The 26,918-nt window shown below is 46.4% G+C and overlaps 2 protein-coding genes across 2 annotated transcripts; one reads left to right on the top strand and one right to left on the bottom strand.

Moving 5' to 3' along the window:
• Positions 1-526: 526 nt before the first annotated feature.
• MRPL9 (mitochondrial ribosomal protein L9) lies at positions 527-7,836 on the top strand. The gene is made up of 7 exons (XM_044000322.1): positions 527-684; positions 933-1,089; positions 4,662-4,786; positions 5,016-5,066; positions 5,794-5,895; positions 7,087-7,170; positions 7,300-7,836. The coding sequence occupies exons 1-7, from the start codon at positions 574-576 to the stop codon at positions 7,402-7,404; spliced, it is 735 nt and encodes a 244-aa protein (XP_043856257.1). The 5' UTR covers positions 527-573; the 3' UTR covers positions 7,405-7,836.
• A 4,269-nt stretch (positions 7,837-12,105) lies between these two features.
• Positions 12,106-20,620, bottom strand: RIIAD1 (regulatory subunit of type II PKA R-subunit domain containing 1). Its single transcript, XM_044003574.1, is given in 8 exon segments — positions 12,106-12,207; positions 13,061-13,167; positions 14,201-14,247; positions 16,842-16,918; positions 17,280-17,457; positions 17,459-17,604; positions 17,761-17,916; positions 20,576-20,620. Coding segments are annotated over 7 exon segments (717 nt in total). The 3' UTR covers positions 12,106-12,207; positions 13,061-13,099.
• Between the last annotated feature and the right edge of the window lie 6,298 nt (positions 20,621-26,918).

The raw sequence follows: 26,918 nt of genomic DNA, 5'->3' as shown, positions 1-26,918 counted from the left end.
GTGGTATTGCTGGATCAAAGGGAATGCACATTTCTATAGCCCTTTGGGCATAGTTCCGAATTTGTCTGCTTTATTCTTCCCCTGACACCTATAACCCTCTGATTATGGGAGGACCATCCTATGATTTTAGCCGATGCAGGAAGTGGCCCCTTCCTTCTTTAGGTCTCAGGCCTGACAACTAGAACCCAGCTCTCCTGCCTCCTGGGGTCTGGGGTTTGTTTGCTCCTGCTCTGCTAAGTCTGCTGCTTTTCTTAATTTTGCTAGAATTGTGGCCCACAAACTGCACAGAACAAACTGTGGGGAGGGCAGACATCATGCAGGTAATTGTTTCAAATCTGCCCGCGGCAGTTAATCTCTCCTCTGCCCCTCAACTTCTTTTAGAGATTGGGTTGCGCACTTCCCAAGGACCCTTCCAACCAGAAACCCTAGGGAAACCAGGAGACTGCCTGTCCTCATATGCGCAAGCGCAGTACGCTCTGACTCAGGCGCGTCTTGGGCGAGCCCTTCTGGCCGCGCTGGGGTCCTTCCTTCCTGCCCGTCGCCGGGGACTTTCTCTCCTTGGTCTCCAAGGCCATGGCGGCGCGGTTGGGCCCGATGATGCTGGCTGCGGCTGAGCGGCTGCTGCCGCGGCTCGGTGCCGGGGCTCCGGGCCTGGAGCGTAATCTTAGCCTGTCTCACAGCCGGGTGAGGGATCCGAGGGCTTGCCTTGGAGGCGGCGGGAGAGGGCGAGGCGAGACGAGCCGCAGGGTCGGTGGGGAGGGGCGAGCGAGCTGTGGGAGCCCAGGGACCGGCGCTCTGGGGTTCGGAGTGGGCCCGCTGATTGGTTGACAGATCGGGGCTCCCCTGGGAGAATGGGCTGAGCTAGGGGTCATCCGCTGGGCCCGGCCCTCGCAGGCTGACCGAGCCCGCCTCTGTCCCCCGTGTCGGGTCAGAACACAGTGATCGTGGAGCGCTGGTGGAAGGTCCCGCTGGCAGCCGAGGGCCGGAAGCCGCACCTGCGCCGGCGACACCGGGTCTACCGGCTGGTGGAGGACACCCAGCACCAGCCGCAGGGGACGATGGAGCTCATCCTGACCCAGACGGTGGAGGGTAAGCGAGCCCGGTTTGGGGGAGTCGGGAGGAAGGGCTCTGGATTCACCCCCAGGACCCGGCCGGCCGAGCAAAGGCAAAACCAGCCGGGTCTAACCTGGAGGCTCCGGCCTTGCCCGTGACCCCGTCCATCCTTAAAAAAACGTGTCTGATGTTTGGAGATGAGACCAAAGCCGCCTCCAGGCCACAGCTCTGACCTTTCACGGTCCTCCCAAGAAGCACGTTTGGGTTTTCTCTGTTCTCTCACCCTTGACTATTCTCCAGCAGGTGCCAGAGCACAGGGGCCTGAGAAATCTCTTAGCCCATGGACGATTAAGGAGTTAACCGAATCTTAAAGGGGGGTGGGGTGCGGGGGGAGAAGGCTCATTCTGGAGATCTTTTAGAGGTCCCGGGGTGAAAGGACTAGTTAATTCAGTGGAGGTGGATTGAAAAGAGCCTCCCTGGCATTGTTTTATTAGCTCACCCAAAAATAGGTTCTCTCCTTCCTTTAGGAAGAGTGGGCGTATCCAATCTCTTTTGTTTACCTGAGTCTGAAAGTGGACAAGTGTCATACAGAACCCCCATTGGGAAAGAGCCTATGGGTAAAGCATTGAAATTCTGCTATCCTTACCCATGGTTTTTTTCCAGCTTAACGGTATACAGTTGTTAACAGATATCTGGTTTTCTGATTTCACTCTGAATCATCTCATAGGTTTTCCTTTTATGATGGACAGATAAGCTTTTAAGAAACTTTTAAAAGAACACAACATGGGATGTCCATGAGAAAGTGAAATTGGCAGAGGTGAGGAAGCAGAGATTTTTCTGCCTTAGCCATCCCTTGACAGTCCCAAAAGATAGTTGTTCCTTTCTAGCTCTTTTCTATGTGATAATCTTTCAAACACTTGACAACATCATATTCCCTCCTTCTCCAGTTTAAACTGTTCCCTTAACTGATCTTTGTATGGCATGACCTCTAGTCCCTTGATCATCCTGGTCACCATTTCTGTATTCACCCTCTCCAGTTCATCAGTGTCCTTCCTAAAATGCTGCACCCAGATCTGAACACATTTCTGTAAATGAAGTTTGACGGGATGGACTACCACTTCCCATGTTCTGGCTTCTCTTAATGCAACCAAAAATCAATAATTTTTAATTTATTTTTAGCTAGCATATTGTTGAGCTTGCAGTCCATGAAAATCCTCAGATACTTTTTCAGTCAAACTGTCTTTTGGATATCTTAAACTGGATGTCCCTTCAACATCTCAAACTGAACATACCCAAAACAAAACTCATTCTTTTTCCACAAACCCTTCCCTTCTCGTGAACTTTCCTGTTACTGTAAAAGGCACCACCACTCTTCCAGTCACCCAGACTTTCTCAAAACCCCAGTGTTATCCTCAACTCCTCAGTCATCCCATATATCCCATATGTTGCCTAATCTTGGCATTTTTACCCTCACATAATATATATCCTCTTTTTACTCCACATTTCATAGACATCACCTTAGTTTAGGCCCTTGTCACTTCTTGCCTACCCTTTGGTGTTCTTCATAATCTGGCCTCTTCCTGCCTTTCTACTTTTACCTTGCACTCCCCTCCATGCAGGTCAGATACAATGACTTAGTTGCTTTTTTTCACAAATAACCCTCCATCTCCCCTCTCTGCCCTTAACATCCCTCTTGTGCGTGGAAGAATGCTTTCCTTCCTTACCTCGACTTCTTAGTTTCCTTCAAGACTCACGTCAAATCTTGCCTACAAGAGGCTTTTCCTGGTCTCCCCAGATACTAATGATCTCCCCTCTGAGGTTATCTTTCATTGAGCCTGTAGGCATCTTGTATATACCTACTTATTTACATGTATTCTCTGTTAGAGGACAGGATCTGCTTTTGTCTTTTTTTTTCCCAAGTGCTCAGCACATCATAAGTGCTTAACGAAGGCTTGGGTGATTGACTCACTGATTAGTCCTCCATCTCAAAGCTGATTTTTTTTTAACCCACGTGTAGGATGTATATTTAATGCTTGTTTGTTAATTTGATATATTTTCATAACTTTTTTTGGAGGGGGGGGTGAGGCAATTGGGCTTAAGTGACTTGCCCAGGGTCACACAGCTAGTAAGTGTTAAGTGTCTGAGGCTGGATTTGAACTCAGGTCCTCCTGACTCCAGGGCCGGTGCTCTATCCACTGCGCCACCTAGCTGCCTCTGTTAACTTTTATTATACTTTCTTTGGCTCAGTGTGCTAGTCTATAAACATCAGTTTGTCCCAACTTTGTGTTATCTCAAGATCTCCTAAGTAGACGGCAGGCTGTTATATATTTTATTTTGTCTATGTTTTTGTAGATGTCTCCTCCAGTAGAATATAAGCTCCTTGACGGCAAGGACTGTTTCATCGTTGCCTTTCTATCCCCAGGGTCTAGCACAGGTATACAGTAGACACTTAATAAATGCTCACTGATTATCTTGTGGAAGGCTTGTTCTTCTAGGAGTAGTAGTAGAAGTTAGACATATTAGGCTAGGTATAAGGGAAAACTTCCTATAAATAGCATGGGCTGCCTCAGGAGATGTGGTCATGTGTTTCTCCCTACTTGAGAAGGCTGAATGATTACTTGTTGGTTCTGTAGAGATTCAAGTTAGGTATGGCCTGTACAAGGTAGGTAACCTTTGAAGTTCCTTCTATACTTGAATTTCTGTGGTTCTTATATTTTCTCTGAGCAAGTTACTCGACACGTTTTTGCTTCATAGGCTCACACTCTTAGAGTTGAGAGACCTCAGCAGTCTCCTCAACTGTAAAATGGGGTTAATAATGCACTTCTGTTTCACTGGGCTCTTGAGAAGAACTTTGAAAGCTCTTTCTTCCTGGTCTTGCACTCCTCCAAGGACAGTAAGACCTTCCCCTTTTCCTAACACTCCCTGGATTCTCCTTTGTATGTTCCTCAGTGCCTCGAGCACATGTGTATCTGTATTTCCTTCCTCTTAGATTAGAAGGTCCTTGAGAACAAGTTCTGTGTTGTTTCTGGCTTTGTATTCCTGCTGTATACCTAGCATGGTATAATTTGTAATAAGTGTTTGTAGCACTGAACCAAACTTAGTATAAAAAGTGAGAACACAGTATTAGTATGATCATGATGTATGGACAAGGACTGTGAATTCTCTCATTTTATTTTATCAATCTTTATAGTGCTTCCTATCTACAGAGCATTTCAACATGCAGCATATTGTTCAGTCCTTATGCCATCCCCGTGGAATAATGTATTTAATTATTATCCTCACTTTACAAGAGATTAAATGACTTGTTCAAGGTTATACATCGTATAAGTAGCAGAGCCAGGACTCTCACTCAGGTTTTCCTGATTCTAAATCCCAATAATCTTGCTATGATCCAAATATTTAAATTTTTCAATAGGGAGACACCTGCATGGAGACATATTCCAAAGTAGTCATAAAAGAAACCAAAGGATGTCCTGAGTTGACATATGCCTATACTTCTCTCCTCTAAGAAGATGAACTTCAAATGAGAACATCTCTTTAGTTTGCTCTCTTCCCCTTTTTGGGTTTTCTGACATAATATTTAGTGTTTATGTTGTTCCCTCTGGCAGACCTTGGAGTCCGAGGCGACACTGTCACAGTGAAGAAGTCACTGGGCCGTAATAAACTGCTTCCCCAGGGTCTGGCTGTGTACCCATCGCCAGAGAACAAGGATTTGTTTGAGGCAGAGAACCAGGTGAGCAGCTACCAGGGAGGTCAGGGGCAAGAGGAAGAGTTGTTACAATCCTCAGGAGCTTCCTGGAAGGACAGTTATCCCATTCAGTTTTGAGATTTAATTTGAAAATGTGGCAGTGACAGAAAGGAATTGGGACCCAGATGCTCAAACCTATTGTCTCTTCAAACAAGAGGTAGAATGATATTTAACACTGGACTCTTTTTCCCCCATCGCTCCTTATCTCATCTAGTTGCGGATGGAGGGGAAGCTGGAGAAGCTCCAGACCAAGACGGGTGTGACGGTGAGTGGGGATCCATTAGTCAGACTCTGAATGCCTCCTGCCAAAGCCCAAACCTTTTCCTAATGAGAAGCAGCTTTTGATTTTTTCCCTCGGTCCCCCAAAGTCCTAATAATCACCAACTAGTGGTGGTATGAATTTGGGAGCAGGGAGGGAAACAGGAGAGAAACGGGGAGAGGGAGCAGCACCTCTGCCAATGAGGAATCCTTGACTTATAGAGTGCTGGGTCCTCTGGAGAAATAGAAGCAAACACAATCATGCTTACTGCCCTAAAGAAGCTTATTGTCTAGTTTATTTTATTATTATTATAACTAGTATTCATAGGCTAAGTGCTTTAAATTATTATCTCATTTGACCCTGACAACAACCCTGGCAGATATAAAACCTCCCAGCAGAGTTCTGGGAGTTCTAAGAAATAAGTAGATAGTGGGTCCAGATCGAAGAGGACATTGAATTCCAAGTGAAGGCATCTGAACTTTATCCAGGAAGGATGTATGCCTAGGTAGGGCTGACTTTCCTATGTAATACTAATGCTAAGCCATTCTTATGTAATGTTCTCAGGAAAGCGGAATTTCTTAGTCTTTTAGGATCATAAGTTTAAGACCCCCAGTTTTGAAATGCATAAAATGTCCCTCATCCCTCAGTTACTTTTTAGCCCAGGACTCCCAGCTGTGATATTGACAACCCTTCCTAACCCATTCCTAACTCACCTACTCCCACTGTCTCCCAGACAGTGAAATTCCTGAAGAATTGCCACCTAGAAGTGGGAATGAAGAATAATGTCAAGTGGGAGCTAACTCCTGAAATTGTCTGCCGCCACTTCCTCAGAAATGTGAGTGTTTCTTCCTTTGATGACCACATCTGTTAGGCACACTTCACAGTACATCTCTGTCCCTGAGGGAGAGGTAGGGAAGGGGGGAAGAGAAGTATAAGGCCTTGGAATGGTGTTATTCAGGTTTGAGGGCACATAGGGCAGAATTGGTTTGATTTTGTTTTCTAGATGTAGAGAAAGAAGCTGGGAAAACAGTGATAACACTGCTCAGGTTCATTGTTGATGGAGAAAGGAAAAGAGAATTGGCCTTAGAGTCAGGAGACCTGGGTTTAAGTCCCCAGTCTGCTCTTTACTGGCTGTGTATGAAAGTGCTTTGAAAGCTGTAAAGATTTTTTTTTTTTAAGTGAGGCAATTGGGGTTAAGTGACTTGCCCAGGATCACACAGCTAGTAAGTGTTAAGTGTCTGAGGCCAGATTTGAACTCAGGTCCTACTGACTCTAGGGCCAGTGCTCTATCCACTGCGCCACCTAGCCACCCCCTGTAAAGATTATTAAAAGGAAACAAGCAGGCACTTGAAAGTGATATTTCATAGCGAACCATCACACAATTGCCTGAAAGAAGTGGAAGATGCAAGATTGCCTACCCTGTTTGGCTGATTACTTTAAAAGCATTTGATTGGATTATGTCAGATGCTGTGTGAAAGGCTCCCCTCCACAATTTGTAAGCATTGAAAAAATTGCATTCGTTATGTCTACTGTCACTTTTTATACAAGCCAGATTTGGGGGAGAGTGTGGTTTTTATTGAAATCGTTATGGTAAATGCATACTGCTCTTGGGGTCTGGTATGTATTTCAGTGGAAAGTAATGGATTTAGAGACACAGCACCTGGAATCAAACCCTGGGTCTGCCCTTTAATCTCTGTGTGGACTCCAGCAAGTCACTTAACATGTGTGGGTCTGTTTCGTTCTCTGTGAAATGAAGGTGTTGGACTCGTGCCCTCTAAGAACCTCTCTAACTCTGTGATCCTGAGATTGAGTTGGTACCTCTTTGCTTCTGTTTCCCTGTTTGTTTTTTCTCCCCTTGGGAAACTGAAACTATAACAAAATTCACTTTGGTCAAATCTTTGCATAGGAATGGGCAAGACTGGAAGATTCTGGAACTGGTTTGGTGAGCCTTTTCTCCAGTGGCAGTTTTGTGATAGGGTTTCCATATGCCATAACATTAGCAATGAAACTGAGTGTTGTCTTGCAGCTTGGCGTGGTAGTATCCCCACATGCCCTAAAGCTACCTGAAGAGCCAATCACAAGGTGGGGCGAATACTGGTGTGAGGTGACGGTGAGTTTCCCCCTTGCATGAAGCTTTTTTCTTATTGTAATTGAAAACCAAATTGAAGAGGTAATGCTAGACGCTGTCTTGGGATGGCGTCATTTCCAATCCCTGGATGTCCTGTCTGTTTGTCTACAGGTGAATGGGCTTGATACGGTGAGGGTCCCCATGTCTGTGGTGAACTTTGAGAGGCCCAAGACCAAGAGATACAAGCGTTGGTTAGCCCAGCAAGCTGCCAAGTAAATGGTATTCTTTCCACCTATGGCAACCAGATACCATCCAGGCCCCTGCTCTGGAATCAGTGAAGATAGATCTACACTTAATCTTGCTTCACTTACTGTGCCTTAGTTTGGGGTCTGAGTGTATGAGGGTATCAGAGCGAAGGCCACGTCACTTTCCCTGTGTTTGCCACCTACGTCATGGACATCTCCAGCACCTTCCATTTTCCATCTACTGTCCTTACTGCAGACCTGCTTAGGAAGCACTGGAGTCAGTAGATGTGATCAGGATTGGAATATACCATGGGGCATCTTCCAAACTGAGAGTCAGGATGAGCCCCTCTGAATGAACAGAAATGGAAGTCCTAACTAGCGTCCCTGGGATCTCTCCATTCTTTGTGGGCCTCGAATGGCCCACCACCTGCATTATGATCATCAATAAAGAGATTGTGCCCTTTGGAGGTGTGATTACTTGGGGATGGAATGTGAGGATGAGAAATATTTGAGCCAGATCTTTGAGATGCTAAACTTTGACCTTAGATAGGTGAAAGAGAAAACAAAGTTGTTCTTGGCCAGTCTGATGAAAACAGTAGTTAGCAAACTTCTGGTGATGGAAATGAAATACGTTTTTTAAAAGCCCATTGGTAAGCTTAGTGCCACTCAAAGACACTGACTGTATTACTTGTGTTTATAATTCTTCATATGCAGTTAGAAAAAATTTAATCTCTGCACCTTGCTGAAGACCTAAGTCTTACAGTAGTAGTTACTAGACTAAAAAGAGCAAAGGATTAGAAAGAGAAGGCTGCCTTTGCTTCTAGATGAGCCTTAAAATGTGGAAAGGTGGGTGGCTGGCAGACTGGAATGGAGGCCAAGAGTCATTAACTCACTTTTTGTAGGCATTGAGGGAGGAGATGGTTCTGCAGGAACTCAGGGCCCATTAGCAAGAGAAAGGCTAGCCATTAAGTCAGGGTTGACTGATGGGTTATGCCAAAGTCATTTTTAAGTGCATTGTGAGGTAGCCTGATTTGGAAAAGGAAGACCATCATTTAATCCTGCTCTTTCATTATCTGATGCAGGAAGGATCTTAACTGGGCCTCATTCCCCCACTCGGGCTTGCCTCTCCTATACAGAGCCAAATGACATTTCTTCCCATCTGTTTTCTCTTCTAGGGAGGTTTATTTCTTTAAGCAGGTCTGTCGATTATCTTCAACTCTTTCCCCTCCTTCCCATCTCAATCTAGTTAGTTGGCAGGTCTTGTTGGGTCTCTTGCATCTGTCCCTTTTTCTCTTCTCATGTAGCCACCACCCTCATTCATGCTTTCACCTGGATAACTGTAGTAGCTTCCTATATGTTCATCCTGCCTCCAGTCTCTCATCCATCTTTCAAACTGATATTCCTAAAGTAGAGGTCTGACCATATCACTTCTTAACTGAAGAAGGTCCAGTGGCCACCTGCTCACTGTCAGAAATCAGGAAGACCTGGGTTCAAGTCCTGCCCTTGACATATATTGTCTGTCTGATCACGAACAAGTCCTTTACCTCTAAATGCTCTAAACATCTCTCAAGACTATAAGTTGTAGAGAAGGTTATCAATCTTTATTGTAGAGTTTCTTCCCTTGGGTGTTCTCTGTGCTTGACTTCAGCTGCTCTTCTCAGTCTCATTCCTATCATTCCCTAGCTCTTCTCTGCTGAACACTCACCTTTCCCCCTGGAAACCCCCAGCCTCTCTCTACACATCTCAAGTGCTGCCTCCTACGGGAGGTCTCTCTTGCCCCTGGTGATTTGTGCCTCCCCTGTGTACCTACTTTGTGTTGGAGCTGTCGCTGTACACATTGATTCCTCCCAGTAGAATGTAAACTCCTTTCATTTTGTTTCTTTGTATCTGAAGTGCCCAGCACAGGAAGTGCTAAATAAATGAGAGGTGAAAAGTGTTACAGAAAGTCATCTAACGGCCCTTCCTTAGCACAACTCACTAGGTAGCTCTTGGGAGGACCAGGGACTTAGAAAGCTTGAGGCACCGAGCAGACCTGAGGGGTGAGACAGTGTGCTGGACAATAGAAATACAAAGCGAGATACAACAAAGACCCTGCTTTCAGAAAGAGAAGGGGGCTTAAAGACCAACTCTTTTAAGGCAAGAGGAAGAAGAGTCAGCAAGCATTTGGGGCAGGGGGGGGGGGGCTTCATGGGTTTGACTCAATGACCTCTGAGGTCCTCTCCATCTCTGAATCTGCGATGTTGCAGCACGGTTGTTCTTAAGATTTGGAAAAGCTGTCCTATGGAAGGAGAATTACCCTGCTTCCAGAGTTGGTGCCAGGGGCAGAACTAGAAACAAGGAGTTGCAATTTCAGAAAGGCTTGATGTCATCAGGGAAAACCTCTGATTGATTAGAATTGTGAAAGTGGTGGGGCAGCTAGTTGACGCAGTGGATAGAGCACCGGCCCTGGATTCAGGAGGACCTGAGTTCAAATCCGACCTCAGACACTTAACACTTACTAGCTGTGTGACCCTGGGCAAGTCACTTAACCCCAATTGCCTCACACCAAAAAAAAAAAAAAAGAATTGTGAAAGTGGGACAGGCCACATTGGCAAGTACCTGAGGTCTTTGAGCAAAAGTTGGAGGACCACTTGTTAGGGATGGACAGGCCTCAGTGGCTGCCCAAGACCTGTCTGCTCTGGATTGCTGTGATAGGAAGAACTTCAGTGTTCTCAAGAACAACAGAAAAGAATCACTGTCTCACAATCCTTCAGTGAATTATTCTAGACACTGAGTAGTAATGTCTAAGGTAGTGATGGCGCAGTGTTGCCTGGAGCCAGGCAGCTGGGTCGGAAGATTTCAGGCCAAGGGAGGATGTTGATGACCACTCCTAGCTTAGCTCCCCCTCTTTATCCTTCTGATCCTTCTACATGGCTGGGTACTGAACCAGGCCAGGTGACAGGGACTCTTCACTGGGAATGCTCAGCTCCTAGCCTTTGCATCCTTATGTTCACAACATGGAAGATTAGGAAGTCTTTGCCGGCGTAGGAGAGGAAGGAGCAGAGAAGAGAAGCTTTAAATTAAAGTCTAACCCATGGTTGTAGAAGCCAGCCCAAGGATTAGTGTATGTATCTATACTGATCCTCCGGAAGGGAGATCCAGAGAGACTTCAGAAAGCCCCTGATAAGATTTCAAGGAGTGATAAAAGCATTTTAAAACAAAGAAACTGAAACTTTTGAATGAGTATAAAGGTTCAGGTCTTTAAATAGAAACTAAGCTCATCTCCACTGGCAGCCCCCATATCTGAAGAGTGGTGTGAGCTTTCATCACATACTGCACATATGCACACATGTACCCAGGTGTTCATAAAGATTCAGAGACTTTGAGCTAGGAAGGACCTAAGAGGTCATCTTGTCCAAGCCCTTCATTCTACAGATGAACACACGGGGGCAGAGAGGGGTTAACGTTGTCTGATTACAAGGCCGGCACCATTTCCACTGCCTCGTGTCTGTATCATTGCTGTACTTGTGTTGAGAAACACTGTCTTTCTGTGTCTCCCCACACACTCTAAATTTAAGGATAGGAACCAAGTCTTCAGTCTATAAAAGTTCCCATGGTGCCTACTGCATTAATTCTCTATGTGACAAGTGAGAGGCACTGGGGTGTTGTTTGAAGATGGAGGCTTTGTCCCACTTCTTAAGACATTGTGCTGCTCACCCGCTGTGCAGAGAAACCACAGCTGGCAGGAGTAATGGCTGGGATGTGATTAAAACCCTTCCCACTGCAAGACCAGAGGTTCGTGATTTGGTTTTGGGTAGTTCTCGGAGTGCCCCACTTTGCTTCCTTCCATGATGGTATAGGAGAAAGACAGCATGGGATGGAGCAGTGGGACAAGTGTCTTCACTTCTTTGGGCCTCAGACCCCTTGCGTGTAAAATCAGGGGTTGGAGCAGATGACCTTGAAGGGCCTCTTGCAGCCTTAAATCAGGGATCCTGGGATCTCTCAGGTCCCTTCCAGCTCTAAAATCCTGACTGTGACCACAGCTCCTGCTCTAGACCGTTTCTGTGGTGAAGCTGGTGGAAGATAATGAGGAGGTACAAGGTTTTATATATATTTATATATATAGACCCACTAAACAAGATCAACTTGGGAGGCTGGAGCAAAACACGCAAGGCTTCCATAACTTCTTGGTTAGCAGAGGATCCCAAGAGTTTATCCCACCTATTGCTTCAGTCTCAGCAGGGCTAAACCTCAGCCATCAGCTTGGACATCTGTCCTGTTCCTAAATCTAGTCAAGGACAGAATGCCTGACCCTCCTCAGCTGCCCGCTAGCATCCTCCACCTTTTATACCACCCAGCACTCTGGAAGTGCTTCTTGACATCTAGCCTCGCTGCCTTTGGCCATCCCTGTTAGAGCACTTCCTCCTCTCCTTGCTTTTTTGGAGATAAAAGAGCTGCTCATCACCACCCACCCCCCGACTGATGAGAAGGTTCCCTGTCAGATCTGGCGTGGGCCTGCCTTGCCTTTACTCCATGTCCCTGTAAGAAATCCCCACCTATTTTTCGCACCCACAAAACCAACATCCAGGGTGTTATGGGCAGGTCACGGACTGAAAGTGCATGAGGGAAATAGGTCTCCAAGAATGAAGGAGATTTGAAATTCCGCAGTGAGAGAGATGAATCTGCTGCCAATTTTGTCACTACTAGGGGAACAGGGGCTCAGGAGGAAGATGACTGTAATGAAGTAAAATGGGGAGAAGTCTGTTTTTAATGCAGAGCTTTATCACACAAGAAGCAAAATCCAGGGGAACTTACAAATCCATGATGATGGAGCGGGTCTCATCTTCATATGACTCTGTGGAACAGGAACAGGTTTAGCTGCACTAGCAGTGTGCAGTTTGTTCATCCCTCCAAAAAGGTTAGTCTTAAAAAGATGTTCCAGAAGTCCCTTAGACTAAAATAAAAACCGTGCACCGGCCCCATGGCAAAACTAAACTGGGGCCACTGGTGTGTTTGCTCCAGAAGATGATCTTGTTAGCAAAGGAATCAAGAGCTCTCCTATCCTTTGTCCCATGAAGAATCCTACCCCAACACAGATGGGGGGTGGGGGGGAATGAACTATTACAGCTGCATGGGACAGACAGAAGCAATGAGGGAACCCTCAAGCTCCTCCCTGCCAAGGAGGCACAAGCAGATGGCAGAAGTCTGGAATTGCACAGGAAAAGCAAAATTCCCAAGATGCAATACTCACCAGAACTGTCTCCTTTTCCCTACACTTATCTTCATGCCTTCAGTTGCTCCTATCTCACTAGTTTAAGAAATACTTCTTGAGGGGCAGCTAGGTGGTGCAGTGGATAGAGCACCAGCCCTGGATTCAGGAGGATCTGAGTTCAAATCCGGCCTCAGACACTTAACACTTACTAGCTGTGTGACCCTGGGCAAATCATTTAACCCCAATTGCCTCACCAAAAAACAAAAACAAAAAAAAAAGAAGGAAATACTTCTTGCTTCTCTTAACACATTAAATGACTCCCCTTGCTCTCTTCCCCTCCACCAACAACCTCAATAAAATGAAGTATCAAATATTTTAAATCTGCATCTTCTACCAAGATTCTTTTAGGCCCTGGACACAACAGTGCCTATTTTCATAAAAGTAAAAGAAGCTTCAGTGGGTGACGGTAATGCCCAAGAGCTAGATTCTTTCTCACCTGTGCTTCCAACAGCAGAAATCACAGTTCTGCTCATTGCTACTGCTTTTGTTTTTCTAGCAGCTGTGACTGTATCTTTCCGGGAAGTTCTGGATCTGTGAAATACTCTGGGTTAAGAAGCAGAGGGAGGAAATAATTTGAGTGGGTGGAAATAATTTAACGCAGACAGTTTACATTACTGTAAGCTAGGGAGCCTAATCTCAACATCACTTGTGACTCAGGGGAAAGCGCTCCCTTTCTCCAAAGACTAAGCTTCCCTGAGTTTGCTTATGTGCCTGCTGATGCCCAGGGAACATTCTGAAGATGGATTCTCTGGGCTTTTCTGCTCCCTAGCCCATTTCCAGCCCATTGAAATAACAAGAGTTATTCTTGGCCAAGCTCTGCTTGCTGGCTCCTGCATTTTAGATTTCACACCTGAGAATGGGGAAAGTCAGACTTGAAAACACCAAAGCAAAGTTTTCTACAGACAGCAGTGTCTGCTTGGTAGCACAGACCTGCTTAAATAAGCTGGAAGATGCCTCCCACTACTAATTAATTCTTCAGGCTAGAAAGGGGCATAACACATCCACCACCACCTAAGCCAATAGCACTGCACTGGAGAGCTCTGCTTCCCTTGCAGATCTCCAGATAGGAGATGTGAGTGTCTCCTTGAAGTACTTGATTTAACCAGCATTTCAGTCCCTTTTAGGTGCCAGGTACCACACTAAGGTTCATGGGGTACAACGACAAAAAAGAAAGTCTGCCCCACAAAGAGCTTATAGTACATGTACACAAAAATATATAATTTCTAGGTATAAGGTATTAGCATCTGGGGGACTGGATCAGCATTCTGCAGAAGGTGGCACCAAAACTAGGCCTTGAAGAAAGCCAGGGATTCAAAGAAGTGGGAGGCTAGAAATGGGAGACAAAATGTCACCTGCAGGGAAGCCATGGTGGAGTGCTTAACAAATATGTCCCCTCGGAAGTTCTGCCTCATCTCACCAGTCCATAGTCTAAGGAAATTTCTATGAAAGAAAGGGCCCCCTACTTTCCTGGATCCCACCAAGTAAACCCCCCTACTACAGGGACTCTGCCAGTTACTCCAAACCTGCAATATCTTTTTCCCTGATTGGATCAAACACCCAAAAATGATAGTCTCACCTGCAGCAAACTCTTGGATGTCCGCTGGCCTTTTCAAAAACATTTCTCTGGAGAATACGAAAGGGGAGAAAAGCCTTAAAAACAAGCAGTTCTTGAATTTATTAGGTATTCTCATCAGAAAGAGAAAGCAAGTTAATCCATGGCATAACTATTGGAAGTCTTTTTTTACTGCTAACTGGATTATAATCTAATCTGTTTTGACAGGAAAAAAACAACCATTTTAATGATATTCTACTCTGAGCTCTAGAACCTTTTTGTGTCCTAGACCTCTTCTCAGAATCATGTTTTTAAATGCATAAAATAAAATACTTAGGATTACAAAGGAAACCAATTATATTGAAGTAAAGATGGGATTCTTCCCCAACTGAGTTCATGAGCCTCCTGAAACCCCTGGATCCCCAGATTAAGAACTCCTACTCTTAAATGAAACATGCAGGTATCCCTCAACTTACGGAATAGGCCAGGTTGGTTTAAAATTAATCCCTTTTTTCTCAATGACCGACATGATAAAATCAGAGATGGAAAAAAGTCCTCTAATAGATTGGGGTGAAGTTCTCTAAAAGGGAAAGGTTACCATGGGTTCCTACCATCCTGGAAACTTGAATACACCCAGTACCTGGCACCAAATCAGCTGGGAGTTACAATTCATTTTTCCTTTGTATTACTTTCCCAGTGTTTGGACTTCCCCTCAGTCACCAACCACACAGACCCTGTCTTGGGCACCAAATAAAGTAATGGGGACCCCATAACTCCAGAGCAGTGTGGATTTTGCCCTCTTCTTTCCTTCTAATAAAAGAGATAGGAAACTCCTATAATACATTGTATACCTCAGATTAAACCTGAAGTTTTAAATTATGAAGAATAAGTTCCCTACTTTTATCTCTTAAGTTTGAAGTTCTATTGTATTTATGTGCATAGGCATATATACTTTATATATATGACAGTACATATTTGAGGTTTATGACAGAATAACAGGATGTGAAAAATCCAAATAGGAAGGCCTCTCTGCCAGTGTAAGACTGGGGAGCTGCTTGAAAGTGCCCCTCGACTTGGGTCAGGCCTGGAGCTAAATACCAACAAGTCAAACCCTGCAAGGAGTATCAAAGGGCAGGTGTTTGGGCTTGTGATTGCATTCCCCCATGCCCCTGTCATCCTCCCTGTCAGCAGGGAGCATCCAGAAAAGTAAAAAGCTGAATGTCACCCAGTTCTCTTGTCACCCAGCCATCAAGACAGAGAAGACCAAGCCTAAATACTCCCTTCTCGCTGCTTCTCATCTTACCTGCCTATAAGCACAGAGGAAAGGGGGCTGGGAAGGGGAAAGGCCAAAAGGAACGTTGTTGAGAGACATTTGTGGACTCCATAAGGAGTCATCTAATGACAAACATTTTGCTCCATGGCAACCAGCTGCACTACTTTCCCCTCAGAACCAACGGGACAGGGATGTATGGTTCCTCAACTCTTCCCCTGATTTATAGATGCAGCCAATTCTCAGCGCCCTAAGCAACTCCTGGAAGTTCTCCAAGCCAAGTGGGAAGGCTCACCTGCCATGCAGTTACTCTGCCTGCCATCTTTTCTTTCTTTTGGTTTGTTTTTTGCAGGGCAATGAGGGTTAAGTGACTGGCCCTGGGTCACACAGCTAGTAAGTGTCAAGTGTCTGAGGCTGGATTTGAACTCAGGTCCTCCTGAATCCAGGGCTGGTGCTTTATCCACTGCACCACCTAGCTGCTTGTGCCTACCTTCTTTCACCCTCCCCCTTCAGATAGTATAACCCCGTAGTAGGGCTAGATTATTAACACTGATTTAATTCAGGTATTTAACATGGCTCTTCACTCTTTGTGAATCACTGTTGACTTGGACTGCATGATTGTTGGAACAAAGACAACATATTTTCACTCCTTTGGAAAACTTTGATACTGGGTGGTGGTGGTGGCAGTAAATAGATATTGACATTGAATCCTTAAAACTGCTCTGGCCCACGACTTTTCTTGGATTTAAAAAAATACTGTGTACAAAGTAACATGGGTAGATTTTAATCTATTTCTTTTCACCCCTTAGGGGTTCCAGATAATTAAGAAAATGACTAAAAGGAAGGCATAGAGCCTAGCAAGGAGCACCCCTCATCTCAATTTCAAACATAAATGGAAAAGAGCCCTTGCTCCCAACTCATTCTCTGATTTTCCATCCACAACTTTTGTATCAAGACATCTTCTCTTTGGTCTCATCAAGCCCTTGTAGACCTAGTCAGTGTCTTAATGTGCTTTTCATCACTGGGAGCGTTGCCATCCTGCTCCTCATCTGTGGCGGTCACAACCGTTCGAGGTAGACGCCAGGTGAAGGGTCTAATGGGGGTGGGGGGGGCTTCATGTCCCATTTTCACCAAGGCCACAAGACAGTGAATCCCAGCCATTCCAGTAGTTGTTATGCAGTGTGAAGTTGCTGTTGTTTGGAGAACGGAACTTACCTCTGGGGATCGAGTGCCCACCTCGGACGGCTGCAACACCAGGGTCGGGCCGTCGGTGGGGGTGGGCAGGGGGCTTCCGAGGCTGCGCATCCCCGTCCGGTTCCCCCCCACACACACTCCCATTCCCTCCCCGATCCCCGGTGCAACTGAAGCCCAGGCATCACGCCTGGCGGCGCCTACCTGAAGAAACCGCTCAAGAGCAGCTCCACCTCCTTGTGCGAGCGCAGGTACTTCTCGTCCGCGATGCGCGTGCTGATCTATGGAGGGAGGGCTCGGCTGAGGACCCGGACCCAGCCCCGGGGGCCGGGGGCCGGGGGCCGGGGGCCGGGGACCGGGGACCGGGGGTGGGGGAGGGAGGGAAGACGCCCCGCCCCCATCCACAAAACCCGGGCTGCCAACAAGGGGGCGGGGAGGAGGCGGGGAAGAGGGAGCCTGGCCCCACCCCTTAGGCTGAGCCTCAGCTCCCTCCGAGGAGGGGGGAGGGGAGGCCTGGCCCCGCCCCCTCTCTGGACCCCTAAACGCACACACACACATACTCACTCACTCACTCACTCACTCACTCACTCACTCACTCACTCACTCACTCACTCTCCCACCCCGCGCTCGGGCTATACCCACCTTGAAATTGCGCAGCCGTGTGATCTGCTCTGAACTCAGCGCCCCGTGGTCTGGACCCTCTAACCCAGAGTTCAAGGAAGCCATCTTGTCGCGGTCGCCATGGCGACGCCCGGGAGGCCCCGCCCCCTCCCGGAGCTCGCCGGGGGCGGGGCTCCAAGGGTGGAGGTTGGGGGCGGGGTGACTTGAGGCGGGGTTCGTGGGTGGCCGGCGGGTTCGCGAATGTGGAGAAGGGCGGGTGCTCGGAGGCCGCTCGGTCCAGCCCGGCGACCTGACTGATGAGGGCGGGGAGGCCCCAAGAGGTAAGTGGTGGCTTCCGAGTGCTGAGCTAGAGCTCCCCCCAGGCTGGCGTGTGACCGGTAGGATTCGAATCCAGAACCTCTGAATCTGGACCCAGTGCTGTCCCCACTCCCCCCCCCCCCCCCAACCCCTGGCGCAGCTTCTAGGAGCCTCGGCAGGAGGTGCCTTTGGAGTCCCCAGTTACCCCGACAGTGCCAAAGCAGATGCGGCACAGGGGGAAGAGCCCCAGCTCGGGTTCGAATCCAGTCACTGACACTGACCACGTGCCGACCCCTCGGGCACAGTCCGAGTCTCCCAAGCGATGGGGCTGGGCTAGAGGGGTTCCTAGGTACCTGCAAGTCTGGGGGTGGGGTACAGGAAGCGTGTGGATCAAGAGCAACCGCCCTCATTTCTTCATTTGAGGAAACTGAGGCCCTGAGTTTAAGTGATTTCCTACAACCCCCCCCCCCAAGGTGTCGAGGCAGGATTCGAACCCATGACTTCTCACTCCAACTGGAGCCTCATTTCCCCTCTCCCAAGCCTGCCCATCGTCTCAAGGTCTTGTGACCTAGAATTTCTGGTTGTTAACCCTGAGGGTGGGGAGGGGGCATATTCCTCCAGGTGTCTAATTAGAAGGGAAAGGGAGACCAGGCACCCCCCCACTTCCTCCCGGAGGGAACCAGCCTCCCACGGTCAGAGACGCCACTTGGCTCCTGAGGGAGAGAGGTGGGAAGCCGGGCGAACACCCTCCCTGCGTATGCGGCCGCAGAAATGCAGGCTCCTCACCTGTAAAATGAGGGGTTGGCTCGGGTTACCCCCGGCTCTGCGCCTATGATCCGTGACTACCCATGTCCGAGCTGCCATCAAGGCCTGTCGATGTCACCTGCAGCATCTCCTCACAGGCCCCCTTCTCTAAGTGCCTGAGTCACCTCCAGCCTGGACTTTGGCAATAGTCTGCTGGGGGGTCGGGGGTCGGCCCGCCTCAGCCCCAAAGTGATTTTCCTACTCCGTAAACTCCGGCGGCTCCTTATGGCCTCCAAAAGCAGATAGAAAATGCTGGGTTTGGCATTCGAAGCCCTCTCCTGCCTTTCCAGGCTTCTCACACCTTAGTCTTCCTCTGTCCTCCCTTCAGCCAGCTGGCCTCGTCTCTGCCTCCTGGCTTTCCCTGAGTTCCTTTAAGTCCTAACTAAAATCGCATCTTCCACAGGAAGTCTATCCCAGCCCTGCTTAATTCTGGTGCCTGCCCTCTGCTGATGGCTTCTTGTTTACCCCTTACATAGCTTAGCTGTACAGATTTGTTTACTCCTCTCCCCCGTGGGATTGTGAGCTCCCTGAGGGCAGACACTGTCTTGTGCCTCTTTTTTTGTATCCTCAGTGCTTAGCAGTGCCTGGCACATAGTAGGTGTTTAATAGATGTTATTGATTAGGATCCCTCCTCAGCCGGGGTCCCAGTCCCGGAGGCAATTAGTCCATTCAGTTTGGGAATTCTCCGCTTTGGGATTGAGCTGTCTTGACTGATGATGAACAAATGAATGCAAACTCACTTAACTGGACCCAAACCAGATTATGTTTCACATTCCTGGCCTCTGACCGTATGCCGTCACTACAAAGAAGCCCCTGCCATGGGCACGGTCATAGATTAGTACCATCGTTACTTCTGGAATGGTGTACCAATCAGACGGCTCCATTCACCTCCACTGTGACATCCAGGCTGAAGTTCCTCTTCCTTGGCACTGCCCCCATACCATCTTCCCCTGTTAAAAGGGAAGATCCTTGCAGGCCAGGATCTTGTCCCTTCTGTTTGTATAGTCCCAACACTCCTGTGGTGCCTGGCACTTCAAAAGTGCTAAATAAATGCTTTTTTATTCCTCCATTCAACATAGCCTTAATCCCATAATATTCCCCTTCACTCAATCATTCAGTATTTAGTAAGTGCCTACTATGTATCAGGCACTGGGAATACAAATATAATAAATGAAACAATCCTTGCTTAAAAGGTACTCACACACTTGGGGGAGACATCTGGTGTGTGTGTGTGTGTGTGTGTGTGTGTGTGTGTAGCAATATAAATTCTGGGGATCCTTATCCAACTCCCACACACTGGCAAGTCAGGTATGCAAAGGGCAGCTAGCCAAGAGAGATCTTTCTAATGCTATTGCCTTTCGTCCCCATTCTGGCAGATTCCCCCTAGTGACAATTACCAGTCATCCCACAGAGAGCAGTGATTAGCATCCCACTATGGTTTTAACCAATTAACATCAGGCAACTTTTTCCATTATTCAGTTGTGTCTGTCTCTTCTTCACCCCATCTGGGGTTTTCTGGGCAAAGATATTGGCCATTTCCTTCTCAGCTCATTTGACAGATGAGGAAACTGAGGCACACATATTTCAGTGACTTGCCCAGAGTCACACAGCTAGAAAGTGTCTGATTTGAACTCAAGTCTTCCTGACTCCAGGCCTGGTGCTCTATCCATTGCACCACCTAGATGTCCTCAATTAGCTTTTACAAAATGATATTTACCGAAAAGAAATAGCAAGACCTGAAGTACAAAAAGTCCCCTGAAATTGGGCACATTCTCCCTTATATCCTCTTGCCCCCTGGGGAGAATGAGTTCATACGTAAAGCAGTTCCTGGGAAGCATTCACTGCACCAGGTCCACACCCCTGGCTGTCGGCCCATCTGGGCTGCTGGGTCCATCTGCTGCTCTGCCAGCCTGGTCTCACCAGATTCACATCTGGCCTGAGGTCCAGTTCCTGGGCCTCTGGTGATTCACTCTTTCCAGGTGGGAGTCCTCCAGTGCTCCTTCAGCTCCAACTTCACTAGAATAGAAACAGCAAGGTGAAAACAAACCACAAAGGACACCCCCACCGTGCTCTTGGCTACAGGTTGGAGCGGCCTGGTATCCTGGAGGAGGGAGATCACTGTGGCCCAATGCCCTCTGCTTCCTGGCTCAGCAGCCGACCACTAGGGCTTCCCGTCAAGACTCCTTGAAAGCAGACTCACCCAGCCTCCAGCATACCGTGTAAGCTTCAAGGGACCCGGCTTCCACAGGCCAGTCTCCCATCGCCTAAGAATATGCAGGGCAGGGCAGCTAGGTGGCGCAGCGGATAGAGTACCGGACCTGGATTCAGGAGGACCTAAGTTCAAATCCACCCTCAGACACTTGACACTTACTAGCTGTGTGACCCTGGGCAAGTCACTTAGCCCTTATTGTCCCACAAAAAAAAACAAAACAAAAAAGAATATTCAGGACAAATATAAATAAAAATAGGTCCAAAGTTTTTCAATACAAGATCGTTTGAGAGGGAGGACACTCGCTCTTAAGGGGATCAAGAAAGTTTTCATGTAGAAGGTTTGGCTTGAGCTGAGTCTCGTGGGAAGAAAAGGATCCTGTGAGGCAGAGGTGAAGAAGTCCACTCCGGTCACAGGATGTGGCCACTGCGGAGGTGTGGAGGCAGCACGTCATGTGGGAGGACCAGACAGAGGGCGGGCTGGGGCAGGATTGCTCTCCGGAGCCTAACAGGGTTGGACAGATGGGCTTATGGCCAGACCGTGAAGGACTCTAAAGCTAAGCAGAAGCATTTACACTGGCTCCTGCAGGCAGTGAGGGACACAGAAGGGGCTGCTGCTGCTGGTTTTTAGGGGTGCAGGGGCTGTGATCTTTGTGACATGGTCAGATGTGCATTTGAGGAAAATCACTTTGGCAGCCGGGTCATTGGGATGGAACCAATCAAAAGGCTGCTACAATCCCCGACCAAGAGGTAACGGGAGCCTGGCCTGAGGTGGAAGCTGTGTGAGTAGGGAGAAGAGGTCAGTAGCAAGAGATGACTTAGACATTGAAAAGGCAAGACTTGGCAATTGACTGACTGCAGGTATTTCATTTTGCTGCAAGATTGAATTGGCCCGGGCCTCATCCTGCCATTCATCAGTCCGCTTTGACCTGGGTTGTGGACTCCAGGACCTCTACTGAAAGTAGGAACTTAGCACAGCTGCTTCTGGACCTCTGCTCCCCAACTTCCTTTGTCTTCCCCCATTAGACTGTAAAGTCCTCGAGGGCAGGAACTGCCCTTGATTTTGTTTGTATTTGTATTCCCAGTGCTTAAGTAGTGCCCAGTACACATTAGGTGTTTAATAAATGTTTATCCACTGACTAATCCGCGGGGTGAGGGAAAGTGAAGAGTTAAGGGTAATGTCATAGTCCTAATGCTGGAAGAGAGACTGGGGAAATGGTGGTGCTTTTGGACAGAAATAAGTCAAGTTTGATAGAGGAGTAGGTTTGAGGGGAAAGGTAACGAGCTCTGTTTCTGAGACTTTGTCTCCTCCCAGCCAATCAGTTCCCATTCAGGGACTTGGCTAGAACTGCTGTCCACTTCCTGAGTTCTGATCGGGCAGCTGCTTAACACAGAACCCCCAGGGCATGAATAAGTCTCTTCAGTCAATCCAAAACCACCTCGGGTATGGAATCAACTCATTTCATCCAAAGGCTTCCAAGGATTTCTCCGACTTCTTCCATGTCATTTATATGAACAAAATTAACTTCAGCATATAAAATATCACAACAATTGTTCCAGTCTTTCCAAGTCCTCATCAGTATCCTTTTCTCATTCATTTTTCTTCTTATGTGGTTATACTATCCACACCATCATTCTCATTTTCCTTCCCCCTCCTATTTTGCATTATTTCAGAGGTCTTTCCATAACATAACTTAATTAACTATTCCTCTATTGTTGGATATTTGGGTTGTTTCCAGTTTTTTGAAGTTACACATAATGATGCTTTGAAAATCTTTGACTATATAGTTCTTTTATGTTTTTGTTAACACTTTCACAGTTATCACCAACAATGGAATAATTGGGTTAAAGGATATGATGAAGGGGGGGAGGGCAAGGTCCACAGTAATTTTTACTGTGTATTGTTCAATTATTCTCCAGGAAGATTTTACGAGTTTGCAATTCCACCAATAATCCCCCCATGCATCCACAAGCATGGAGTTTCATCACTTTTACACATACATACACTTATAAAAATATTTTTTACCAATTTTTTATGGATATGAGGTGGTGGTGGTGGGTTGTTCAGTGGTGTCTAGCTCTTCATGATCTGATTTGGGGATTTCTTGGCAAAGATACTAGAATGGTTTGCCATTTCCCAATTTACAGACGAGGAAACCGAGGCAAAGAAGATTAAATGATTTGACCAGGATTTCACAGCTAGTAAGGCTAAGGCCAGATTCGAACTCAGGAATGAGTCTTCCTGATTCCAGGCCCTGATATGAGGTAGTAACTAATAATTATTTTAATTTAGCTATGTTAGTTATTGAACATTTTTCTTACTCTTTTAAACATTGTCTATATTATTTGACCATTTAAGTGACTATATCTTACTTATCATTGAATCTCACTTTCTTTCAAGCATCATGCCTAGCACATAGTGGGTATTCAATAAATGTTTGTTAAATGAAATTGAGATAGATAACCCATTCTGATCTAGCATAGGTGATTTTTTTTAGGTAAAACGACGAGAAAGTATCCTTGCTAAGTGGAAGCTTTATTTCTTTTTGGATAAGGACTAACATTCTATATTAAGAAGGTATACCCGTTGGGCAGCTAGGTGGCGCAGTGGATAGAGCACCGGCCCTAGAGTCAGGAGTACCTGAGTTCAAATCTGATCTCAGACACTTAACACTTACTAGCTGTGTGACCCTGGGCAAGTCACTTAACCCCAATTGCCTCACTAAAAAAAAAAAAAAAAAGAAGAAGAAGAAGGTATACCCGTGACAAAATGCAGAAACCAGAAGGGGAAAGTATGCTAGAGAACACTTGAGTAAAGATAAATTGAAGGACAAAAAGATGTGTTTATCATTGAAATATAGTGTTAGTCACTTAGAGAAAATAGATGAGGAATTAGGGAAATGAATTACAAACCTAGTGCAAAGGCATGACATAATAGTGATGGGGGGGGCAGCTAGGTGGCGCAGTGGATAAAGCACCGGCCCTGGATTCAGGAGTACCTGAGTTTAAATCCAGCCTCAGACACTTGACACTTACTAGCTGTGTGACCCTGGGCAAGTCACTTAACTCCCATTGCCCCGCCAAAAAAAAAAAAAATAGTGATGGGGGACTTCAATTTTCCCAACATCTTTAATTAGCTAGCAATAATGTCCCCCCCCCCGACTCCTTCCTTTCCTTCCTTCCTCTGACTCTCCTCCACATGGCTCCCCTCCAAAAGCAGAACAGCTTATAACTTCTTAACTTGTCCTAATGAAAATTTCAACCTTAAACAAACTGTGGAAAAAACAAAGGGAAATTCTACTCTAGATCTTATTCTCACTAATAAGGAGGAATCATTTGCTAGGATGAAAATGACAGGCATACTGAGAAATAACCACTCCCTCCTAGTTTGTGGTAGAGGACAGGAAAGCTAGGCATAGTCTGACATGTACATGACAATCCAGGAAAGAAGATTTCAAAGGAATCAGGACGAGTATAGATAAGATCCCATGTTCCAAAATTTTACAAGAGAAATTAGCCTAAGAGGAATGGGAAGTTCTCAAGCATGAAATTTTGAAGACACAAAGGGGAAATTACAGTACAAAGGAAAAACAAGAGTTGTCTGAAGAGATAGATATAGATGCACAGAGATCCTAGAATTGGCGGGGGGGGGGGGGGGTGTAGCTAGATGCACGGTGGATAGAGCACTGGACCTGGAGTCAGGAGGAGCTGAGTTCAAATCATCTTCAGACATTTACTAGCTGTGTAACCCCAGGCAAATCACTTACTCCTAATTGCCTACCCCAAAAAAGTGTATGTATAAAAAAAAGAACATATGTAACAAGCACATATACACATATATAATCTTTTTTGGGGGGAGGGTGAGGCAGTTGGGGTTAAGTGACTTGCCCAGGGTCACACAGCTAGTAAGTGTCAAGGCCGAATTTGAACTCAGGTCCTCCTGGATCCAGGGCCAGTGCTTTATCCACTGCACCACCTAGCTGCCCCTTATACATATATAATCTTTATGTATATATCTATATATAATATATTTACACACACAAAAGAGAAGGGAAGGTAATCGAGCATAAACGTAAGAACAGGGGATAGAAAAATAGTATCAGGATTTCAAAAATTCAGAATGAGCTGAAGCTGATGAGGAAACCAAAGGACAACAGCAGTAATCCTTTTTAGCCATTTTAGGAAAAGTGACCCTTTCTCATCACTCCCTCAGCCACCTCTTTAGTTCAGGCTCTCACTGCCTTTCACCCACCATGGCGCTAGGCTTCACTCAGTCTCTTTAATCATCCTTCCTGTCTCCAGTCTCTTCCCATTTCAATCCAGCCTCTACAAGGCTCCCAAAGTGGTTTTTTGTCAGCGAGGCTCCAACCACGTGACCTACTCAGTAAATTAGGGTGGTTGCCTTTGCCTAGAATAAAGTACAAACTCTGCTGGGCAGTTAGAGCCTGTTTAGCTTTATTATGCATTATTTCCCTTCCTCACACAGGACTCTCCATCTCACATCCCTGTGCTACACCGGGGATGCACTCCCATAATACTGAGTGCTCTAAGAGTCTATTTTTAACTTCAAGACTTTCTACATGAAGCCTTTCTTGATCCCTCCAACTGCTAGAACCCTCCCTTCCAAACCTTTTTTGTTGTGTTGTTGTTATTGTTGAGTCATTTTCAGTTGTGACTCTTCATGACCCCATTTTGGGGTTTTCTTGGCAAAGATACTGGAGTTGTTTGCCAATTCCTACTTCAGCTCATTTTACAGACAAGGAAACTGAGGCATATAGGGTCACAGGTCCCTGTGTGGCCAGGGTCACACTGTTAGTGTCTGTGGCTGGATTTGAACTCAGGTCTTCCTGACTCCAGGCCTGGCACTCTATCCATTGCACCACCTAGATTCCCTCTTCCAAAACTACCTTGCACTTTTTTTTTTATCATCTTCTGTATATCTTTCTATGTGTACATGTCTCCTCTGATAGAATGAAAACTCCTCAAGTAACAGAACAGATTCATTTTTTTTTCTTTTTGTAAGGGTAGGGGTAGACTGAGTCCATAAAATCACCTCATTCCACTTAAAAATATCATGATACTCTGCCTGATACCTTATGAGACCACTTACCTATTAAATTCATCAATCATAGGCTTAAAATAAGTTTTTAGAAGTCCTTGATTAATTTAGAAGTCCAGCTGGAGGAGTGCTTGCTTAAAACGCCAAACTAGGGGCTTTCTATATGATCCAAAAGCAATAAGGAGGCACTGTAGTTTATTGCATAAGGGGGTGGTGGTAGTGGTGGTGGTGGTGACATAATCAGACTTGTGCTTATGAAAACACTTCGACAGCTTTTGGAGAATGAATTGGAGTGGGGGGACCAATAAAGAAGCTGTTGTAATTGTCCAGGAAAGAGAGGATAAGGGCTCAAACTAAGTTGGTAGCTATGTGAATAGAAAGAAGGGGCTTGGTTGCAAGAGATGCTGTGGAGGGAGAAATGTCCAGGTTTGACAACTGAGTGAATATGCAGGGTGAGGAAGAGTGAAGAATTGAAGATAATAAATACCATGGGTGACTGGAAAGATGGTATCACCCTTAATAGCAACAAGGAAGTTTGGTGGAGATGGGGTAAAGAGAATCGGTTGGTTGAAACATGTTGACTTTGAGATGCCAATGGCACATCCACCTTGAAAAGTCCCCTGGACAGTTGGAAATGCATAATTGGAGTAAAGCCAAGAGTCCAGAATGGATAATAGATCTAGGAGTCCTATCTAGAGAGATATTCATCGAACCCATGGCAGCTTATAAGGTCATCAGATGAGAGAGAGAAGAGAAAGTGACCCAGGGACAGAGCCTAGGGGAGCATGGTTAGGCAAAAGGAGATAGATAGTGAACTAGTAAAGCAGACCCAGGTGGGAAGGTGAGCAGTGTCAAGAAGTGGAGGCAACAAGTACAGAAGCAAAGAAGCAGTCTGAGGGTGTGGCAGGGTTTACTGAGTGTTCTTTAAGGGGACTTGGGCATCGGTGAAGGAATCAGTGGACAGGGAGAGATCGAAGATTAGAGAGAAAAGGGAAGGGCACAGCTAGGTGGCACAGTGGATAAAGCACTGGACCTGGATTCAGGAAGACCTGAGTTCAAATCCAGCCTCAGACACTTGACACTTATTAGCTGTGTGACCCTGGGCAAGTCACTTAACCCTCATAGCCCTGCGAGAGAGAGAGAGAGAGAGAGAGAGAGAGAGAGAGAGAGAGAGAGAGAGAGAGAGGAGACAATTGTAGCGGCAATCTGCTAGAAAAGAGGTTGAGATGGGATCCAGGACACATATAGAAGGTATGACAAGTGTCATCTTTTCATCAGAGACTAAGAGAAAG

This window comes from Dromiciops gliroides, chromosome 4, assembly GCF_019393635.1.
Source record: "Dromiciops gliroides isolate mDroGli1 chromosome 4, mDroGli1.pri, whole genome shotgun sequence".
NCBI lineage: Eukaryota > Metazoa > Chordata > Mammalia > Microbiotheria > Microbiotheriidae > Dromiciops > Dromiciops gliroides.
Note: the sequence above shows the minus strand (reverse complement) of the source record. Positions and strands in the feature narration are given on the sequence as shown.